This window comes from Symphodus melops (genome assembly GCF_947650265.1).
Source record: "Symphodus melops genome assembly, chromosome: 1".
NCBI classification, from domain to species: domain Eukaryota; kingdom Metazoa; phylum Chordata; class Actinopteri; order Labriformes; family Labridae; genus Symphodus; species Symphodus melops.
The window spans coordinates 12,326,967-12,336,076 of NC_136691.1; the positions used below are offsets into that span (position 1 = coordinate 12,326,967).

The 9,110-nt window shown below is 39.6% G+C and overlaps 2 protein-coding genes across 2 annotated transcripts; one reads left to right on the forward strand and one right to left on the reverse strand.

Moving 5' to 3' along the window:
- Positions 1-614: 614 nt before the first annotated feature.
- mtfr2 (mitochondrial fission regulator 2) lies at positions 615-5,909 on the reverse strand. The gene is made up of 8 exons (XM_079336981.1): positions 5,755-5,909; positions 4,626-4,808; positions 4,398-4,502; positions 3,975-4,099; positions 2,129-2,331; positions 1,697-2,003; positions 1,336-1,519; positions 615-1,130 (listed from the first exon to the last, which is right to left on the reverse strand). Exons 2-8 carry the CDS (start codon positions 4,695-4,697, stop codon positions 1,086-1,088), a joined length of 1,041 nt encoding a protein of 346 aa, XP_079193107.1. The 5' UTR covers positions 4,698-4,808; positions 5,755-5,909; the 3' UTR covers positions 615-1,085.
- Positions 5,910-6,023: 114 nt separating this feature from the next.
- Positions 6,024-9,041, forward strand: armc1l (armadillo repeat containing 1, like). Its single transcript, XM_079337005.1, has 7 exons — positions 6,024-6,116; positions 6,482-6,654; positions 6,870-6,961; positions 7,808-7,985; positions 8,067-8,183; positions 8,317-8,391; positions 8,478-9,041. Exons 2-7 carry the CDS (start codon positions 6,502-6,504, stop codon positions 8,670-8,672), a joined length of 810 nt encoding a protein of 269 aa, XP_079193131.1. The 5' UTR covers positions 6,024-6,116; positions 6,482-6,501; the 3' UTR covers positions 8,673-9,041.
- Positions 9,042-9,110: the final 69 nt, after the last annotated feature.

Genomic DNA, 9,110 nt, shown 5'->3' on the forward strand with positions numbered 1-9,110 from the left:
ATGGCTATAGTAAGGTGAATTCTTTGAGGCTCTAAAACTATTCATTATTATGAATGGGAGATAAAGAGATTATATTTTACATTTGGATAGCTACAATATACATTAGTGATAGCCAGATACAAATGTTTGTTCATGTGTTTGTCAAACATATCTTCTGTGGACTCATTTGAATGAATAGTGGTGTAAAGAGGTAATCATTGAAACGATAGAAAACAACTACTGCACTCTCATGAACTCTTTAAATATTCTGTAACACCCACATATCACATTGTAAAGAGTGTATACTGCTGGAAAGGAGGGATTTGATGTCAACTGATGCGTCAAAAAAATGATGCATACTGTTGCATTATGGGAATTGTAGGACATAGTGTTAATGGTGATTGATCCATCATTAACTAGCTTTAAATGAATATAGAAAAGCTTTTTCTATAACATAGCAATATTAAGACATCAGGTGCATGACTGGATATGTCAACATCTCTGTTGCATTTTAAGAATAAATGTGACTGCTGTAAAAGGTGACCAAGTTGAAAATGTTAATAATTTCAACTATGACTGGGGGCGGATGTGCGGAAAATTCCAAGTGGAAACAAGAAGCAACCAAATTTGACCGGTGCAGTTAAAATTTTTAATAAAATAGGAAACAGCAGTTGCATAGAGCAGAGGCGTGTTCAACTTTCATTGGTTGAGGTAAGAATCACTTACTTATACACATTAAGATAGACAGCTAAAAGCTGCAATCTCTGCCTGTTGTAACACATCATATTTTAAAAACACATCACAAATGCATGTCAATAACACTGTAAGCATTACTCTGTACAAAAACAATAACTGTACCAAAACCCTTCTTTACAGCAAGCACTGGGTCAGAAAATATACATTCAAGCTTCCCATCAAAGAGACATTTCACAGAAAAAAAATCTCATTTTTCATATAAAACAAAAACACATACAAGGAAAAACCAGACAAAATGTAAAATATTAGCTGCAGTAGTTATCTGTATGTGACGCACGCATCAGTGGGAGCTGCATTTGACAAACAGGAGGTTTGACTTTTTTTGGGGGGAAAGCTAGAGTTGAACAGGATCAGAGGTGGAGGCGGCCCTGACTGCGTCTGGTATGGAGAGGAACCTGGAAAAAGAAGCAGCGGATTACTATACCTGCGATCACTAGAATAAGCTCTATATAGATACAGTTTGGTGTTTATGAAGCAATAAACAGTGAGTGTTGGTGTAGTTCCCAGTAGTCTGTATCAGATGTTTAATCAAAGAATCATTCGATAATATAAGAACAAGCAAAGCTACAGGGGGATAGATCATGCTTGTGGGAAACAAACCTTGTGTGTTTCCGGACTGCCGAAAGGTGAAAGTTCAACTGAGTTTTCTTTGTCAGAAGAATTGTTATGGTGATGCTGGGCAAACTTTCTCTTCAGTGCCTCAGCGATAAGAGCAGCCGGGTCGCTAAGTGATGCAAGACCTCCCTTACTGCGCCTCTTTCTGACCGGTGTTCCACCCGGTGATCTGAAAAAGACGAAAGGAAGAAGCTTCAGCGATATGGCAGTCATTATCAAGGTTAACACAGATACATTTTAAAACAGGTTGAAAAGATTTATACACTGAAGAAAATCAATGAAAAGTTGATTTTGTATATAATTCATAACATTTCAAGATATAAATATCATAACCTCTACAGCCTACCTCTCCACTGAACGCAGTTTAACTTGATTTAAGTCTTTAAGAACATCCAGCATTGACGGCATCCCTTTTGTCTCCTCCTCAGGTCTTAGCCGACCCTTATCAAGTTCTTTTCCATTGTTTCTGCGCTGGCGGAGAAGTTCTAATACAGACAAACTCTCAGACGAAGAGTTGCTACAAGGGGGAGGAGGAGGAGGAGGAGGAGGGGGAGGGGGAGGAGGAGCAGCACAGCGAGGCGTAGAGGTAAGAGTCGGCGCAGGAGGAGGAGACATCAATACCATAGCTGGTGAATTATGGGACTCTGCGAGACCTGACAAAATCAAGAAGACATACCAAGAAGGTTATTTTATTAACTAGTAATAAGGTCAGGATATATTGAAAATGTTTGAAAGTTTTGTGTAAAGAAGGTGAGACAAGGTTAAAATGATTTAATACCTGAGTCAGGAGCAGCGGTAACGATCATGGCTATCTGAGCTCGCAATTTGAGCAGCTCATTCTCCAGCGCGCTGATCTTCTTCAGTGCGTCCGGTTCAGCTGTCGGTCTGACAGATCGGCCTCCTCTCTGGGATTGATTCGGCCGTGTGTACCTCAGCTCACTTCCTTTAACCGTACTTTGCTTTTTTGGAGGTAAATGGTTCCTATGGAGATCACACATGACTTTGCTTTTCATTTCATATATATATATATATATATATATATATATATATATATATATATATATATATATATATAGTGTTTGACTATTTAGAGGCCATTGAAGGTTTTGAACATGAACAGATGTTTGGAACTCATGAGGCGATGCAGACATACTGTACATATCTAAAGTGAGTCAGGTTGTAATTAAAGATGCACCGACTAATTTATTACTTCAAGGTTTAACCTTCTGATACAGACTTCAGCAGGAATTATGACTTAGACCAACTTTGAAATTACACGCTGAGTTCGTATAACTGCACTCACCCAGTCCAGGGAGAGAGATTCTGATAGATATAGGACTTAAAGACAAATATAATACTATGGCCATATAACGATAAAATGTTTGTTAATATGCAGAGTGAGAATCATAGTTTGTGTAAATTAAGAATTATTAATTATTTATTGACATAAAAAAAGAAATGTTAAAATGAAACTGCTGGCACAAGGAAATTGTAATTTAAGCCAGCGCAGTGAACCTTTGAGCTCGAATGAAATGACACATTGTTGTGTCATACTATTTCCATGCAAACGCTCTTCAAATGCTGCTTTCTTAAATACATAACACAACGTGAAGAATTCAGTGTTATACATTTGCTATTGCAAGGGTCTGATTAGCTGCTCTGCTACACAAGCTCCGAAAAGAGTTGAACGTATTCTAAACTATGAAAAATAGAGTTGAATGTACTTCTAAAGTAATAAAGGACTGAAGTCGTGGGGTTCATAAGCTGCTACAGTTACCACAGAAAAGTCTACATCCTTACCTTGCGAGTCAAATATAGTACACACAAATGTCCACTGGTGCACACACACACAGGGTTGTCCATTGCCTCGCTGTTTTTTCAAGGTCGAGATCTTTTCACACTCTGTCACTCCCTCTGAGCTGTTTCTGGCTTTAAAAACACAGCAGCGAGCACGTGGGTTCGGTTTTTGCTGATTTCAACGAGTCGTCAATGTCGCAGCTACTCTTGCTGATAAATGTGACCAGTTAAGAGTCCAGCCCTGAGTGAGAGCTGCACAATAAATCACAATGTCACCTTTATCGCAATAAGAGCCTCCGCTATACACACATCGCAAAACCCTGACATGGAAATAGAATAGAATGACAAAAAAAAAAAAAAACATTGTATGCATGGTTTTTTTTACTCATCATGCTTACTTCTACATTTGGATGGAGACCGGTGTATATAACACTAACGCATGTTTTCACACTCATTCAGTCAGATGAAGCTCGACTGTTTGGAGCAAATTGAGTGTTAAAAAAAAAAATCTATCTTGGATTTATTTTTGGATTAGGATGACAACATGTTGCAACATAGTGTATGAAATGTGACAAACAGTACAGACAGAAACTGCGAGTTATAGCTCACATGCACTCCTCAGTAAGTTTAATCATCAGAGCTTATATCATCACAGTTCTATCCTGAGGTTGTCTTATGAGAGCGAACTCAGACTATTACATGCACTCCTTGACGCTAACATTTTATAAATTTAACTTAAGACAGTTTGATTTTGCGGTCTTAACTGTTCTCTTGCATCGAGAAACAGGAACTCGATTGTGTTTGCACCTGTCCACTTGTGTTCCTACCTCGTCTTTGCAAAGCTTTCCCCCTCGTCTTCAAACACCCACATAATGTCAGCAAATGAGGGGATGGAAGGTGTACCTACAGGGATGTCGTCATGACCACGAGCCCTGTAGTTGAGCAGAGGGACCTTAGAAGGAAAAGTGCACAAAACGACGAGACAAGAGAAGATTACAGACTGTGACAATAAGGACATGACCAACTAAAATACACACAAGACCTTTTTAAAGACATAAAGCCCTGTGCATTGATTAGAGGTTAAAGTTGGTCAAAATATAAACACACAACAGAATAGAATCAGAAGAAGGCATGTATGAAAAAGAACACATGGTTAGGATGTTCATTTATGACAGACTTCAGGCTTCATCAGTCAATGCTTGCTTTAGAGCGATGTACTAAGGACTAATAAAGACAAATAGTCAAGGTACCTGAAAGTGAACACGTGGTGTAGGTGCCAGTGGGAGGTTGGTCCCGAGCATCCGCACAACACTGCGATACTGACCGCACAGCTGACTGTTCCATACTGGAGTCAACTAAAGGTGACAAAAGACACAAAAGTCTGGGTTACACATGTCCATTCTGAGATATTCCCTGACCATGAATGCAAGAATAAGTCAGATGTTTGTGTGTGTGTGTGTGTGTGTGTGTGTAGTCACCATGTCTGGATGCACTCCAAAGTACTCCAGGACCATGTGCAGCACATGCACAATATCTTCGACTAAAGACATTAGTGGCGCTTTTTCCTTCACCAGCTGATGACTGCAAAGCTCTTTTTCCTGCTGACTGACTCGATAAGACGCCAACACAGAACTGAGGCAACCAAGTCACATACTTTAGACCTGAAACGAAGCAAAGTAAAAGATAAACACATAACACCCTGAAAGTCAGGTTTTGTTTAAGCTCTGCCATATGGAGACAGAGTTGTCATTTATTGCCTGAAAAATGGATAGATGGATGGACGACAGTATTTCGCTGAAAATTCAGCTTTTTAAGAAATTGAACACATCCGTCCAGTTCTCTGTGTTTTAAAAAAAGCTTTTTGTTTGATTATTTAGAGTGAGAATTAGAGTGAAATGGCTAAAATAAAAGTCTGTTGTGATGAACATAAAGGAGCAGGAGTCAGTCTCTATGCAATGTCCTCTAAGAGTTAAATCAGAGGCTGTTTATTCTTTTTTTGTCTCTGACAGCACTGATGTGTTTTTTAATGTTAACACATTTGAACACTTATAATGGCTTTGTTTTAAAAGTGATCCAAATGAAGGTGTCTTGCCAAAAAAATCCAACCAACTACCTTTACAGTAAATTAGTAGAAGTGATAAACACTACAGTGTTTATAGTACAGGCAATAAACATTTTTTAACAACATTTGAGATAATATACATCTATGTTGGTAATGACTTTGACTGTGTTAGGATTATAAGACACTGAAGTATTAGTTTTGATTATCCTGGTGTAAATTTCAAACAATCATTTTGAGTCTTCCTGGGCTTTATTTTGATCAACGTGTAAAGACAGTGTCACCAGAAACGGATGCTCGGACAGGAAGAGGTCTCTTTTAGTAACGTTGGTTGCTGAAACTCATGTTATATTAAGTTTAAGCGACATAAAACCTGGTGTCTAGAGAGTTTTCCGTTTGACCTGGGAGTACCCTTGTTGTGAGCAGTGCAGGTAGTCCGCACTAACACCGCAGTGTGTCCCTCTCTAAAACTGCACGCCTCAGCTAAAGTCATGTGCGACGCCAAGAAACATGCGGCGTAAACGGGAATATGTGAGAAAGTGGCTTACCGTGGATTCGTATGCTTGTCAAAACCAGAATCAATAACTACATTTGTCCGGAATTTTAACTATATCGACTTCTACAAACTCAAACTGCAGGCGAATAAAGGGAACTTGCAGCTTGAAAAACGAAGGCAGCAGTTTGTGAATCAAATAAAGCAGCAGCAGCAACACCTCCTCTGATTGGCCGTACAGATACAGAGCTCATGTAAACAGCAAATAGGAGTTAGCGGTCGTGCAGCGTCGGCAGCGTCCCCTCGACCAATAGTGTGCGACGAAAAGATCTAGCACCGAATTTTGTATTTTTTGGTGCACGAGCTGCTTCGTTTACCTGGTCAAGAAAAAAAAACGTCGTACAACGTTATTCATCTGTATGTATCACCTTTTCGCGATGTCAGTCGTAAAACACGGTGTTATTTGTTTTGATTTTGAAAGTAAAGATTGTAGAAGTGTGTTTTTTAGACAACTTTTCATTTCAACAAAGCTAACGTTAGCTCGTGTAGCTAACGAGTAACGTTGACGTTAACGTCAGCACGTTGACCGTAGACTTTAAATATGAGGGATAACTCACTTATAGCGCCGATAAACTATGTGTTAAACATTCATAAGTGACATTTAAGTTACCTAAAGTATCAGATTTAAACTGTTAACTTTATAAAGGACACACATGCTGTCTCTGTCTGTGAACGTATTGTTTTATTCTTTATGCGTAGTTTCCTCTGTGTGTTATGTTAAGGTCTGGAGACGTTTTCAAACATGATGGATGCTCTGTCGGTGGTCTGTCAGCTTCGGGACCTGGCATCTGAGCCGCAGAACCGAGAGGTGATAGTCCAGGACCAGGGCTGTCTCCCTGGACTGGTTCTCTTCTTAGACCACCAGAACCCAGAGGTGCTGTTTGCAACTCTTCAGGTAGGTGACTGATAGTTTCACCTGATGTTATGTAAACATTAAAGGATTATGTTGTGTGTTTTTGAAGCTCAGTGAAAGATACCTCTTGGGGTCTGTTGATTCAGATGTTTGTTTTTTTGCTGAACAGCAGCCTTGGTATTTCCATCTTGTAGATGTGCACGTAGATTAAATCGTCAGATATAATCCCTTCTTTCTGCCTCTCTCTTTGTTTCCAGACCTTGCGCTACTTGGCCGAGCTGCCTCCCAATATTGCCACCATGAAGAATGAACTGGGTATGATGGTGAGCTTGGAGAATCTAACTGGGAGGTGAGGGGATGTTTTTCTTCCTGTTGTTGTGCACTGAGGTTTTACTGAATGTGTTAGTGGTTAAAAGAATATCTCCATTTCTTTTTCATCAAATGTTTACTGTATTGTTTGATTGTTTTTTTGTAACATTTGAATGAAACAAAACATACGATGAAAAGCCACATAGTGAAGTCTGTACACACACATAGAAGCAGTCCTTTGAGGTCATTTGGGTATTTGCTTCCGTTTATTTTTAAACAACTTCTATAGAAAAAAAGAAATATAAGACAAACCACTATGTCTATTAAATGAAATAACAAATCCACTTTTTGAAATGATCATAGGCGGAAATGGTTGAAAAACTCCTTTCCATGAATGTGTTTTGAATTATTTCTATCATCCTGCCATCAACAATTAGGGGCCGGTGTGTTGGAGCCAAACTGTGTGTTTAATATGTATTTTCTTTTGGTTATGTGTGCAGTCCCTCTACTGGCCACTATGTGGAGCCTGAGTGGGAGCTGTGTTTTTAATCAGGGCTCCAGGTGAGGTGGGAAGAGGTCATTGAATGGAGGCAAACAGTTTTTCCACCGTGTCAGCCCGTGATAACGTCAATAAGTGGATTTGTTTGTTTTATTCAATAGACGCAGTGGTTTGTCTCAGATTTCTTTTTTTGTTTGTTTTTAAGTTGTTTAAAAATAAATGGATGCAAATATCCAAATTACATCAACGCACTAGTTTTATTATTTACAGCTGAGCGCGCGTCCGAAAACAGCGTCCACATTCATTCCTCAAGTGTCAACTTACACACTGAACAACTCTGAAGTGTGGCCATTCTTTGACAATAAACCCAAATGTTTCTGCTCATAGGGAGGGCCTTTCTGTGGACATTACAGCCTTGGCCCAAGAAGTGTTTGACATTCTGAGTGCTCCTCCCATTCCTGTGTCACGCTCACCCGAGAGGAAAAAGAAATCCATGTTCTTTATCAACTCCTCAAACAAGAAAGCCAAATCTGTCACTCTGCACATCGAGGGACTGGACAGCACTGTGAGTGGTCTGATTAAAACCATACTCATGTTTGTTGTTGTATGCAGTCATTAAACAGTACAGTATCTCTGAATTATGAAGGACCATCGGGGCTTGTGTGAAGAGGCTCTCCTGAAGGTCAGAGGTGTGATCAGCTTCACCTTTCAGATGGCCTCGAAGAGATGCACCATCCGCATCCGCTCAGACGTGCCAACTGAGGTAACGGGAACGTTTTACCGTCAGCACCTTGGATGCAACTGACCTCTTCCATTTTTTTAGCTGTAGCTGCATTTAATGTAATTAAAATGGCCACTGATGTGCCAGTCACTTATCTGGGATCTCTTATTTTTAGAGTCTGGCATCAGCCATTGCTGCCACTCAGGTGTTGTCAGCTCAACAGGTGGTGAAGAACGAAGCAGGAGAAGAGGTCGGTGGTCGGCAAAGCCCACATTTCAACTGTGTGGAAAACCGTACTCATTATAAACACCTTTCCTCTCAAACTGTTTTCTTCAGGTTTTCATCCCTCTGAACTCATCTGGAGTCAAAGTGCAGCAGAACTCGGCTATCCCAGACTACCTCCCAGAGGAGGAGGACAGTCCAGAGAAGGAAGTCAACCGAGCTATTTCCCGCACCACAGCTAAGGAAGATTCTAGCGGAAGCTGGCTCAACGCTGCCGCAGGTTTCCTCACCAAAACTTTTTACTGGTGAGACTTGAACAGTCCTATTGTGTAAAAAAAAAAAAAAAAAAAAGTCAGGTTAAAAGACTATGTGGCTGTTTGTTACTAAAGGGGACAAGATCCTGGCTTCGTACATGTGAGCGTCATCGACTTGCCACCAGTTGTGACAAAAACATTCTCAACGTGTACACATACACTCATTTTACCTCTTTTCTGCTCAGTGTAAGATTACATGATGCTGTTCAAGTTAATTATTCTGATCATATGTAAATATTTTCTGTCTGACTTTCCAAACTAGCACAATCTTCTCTGTAAAAAAAAAAGTTTTAATGTGTTGCTACTTTTCTAGATGGTTGAAACTGTATGTTGGTTTATTCTAAATAAATCTACAAAGTCAAAATTGTTTTATTTTGTCCATGTTTTTTTTTTTTTTTTGTGGATTGAAATGGGGAAACAATTAGATATAAGA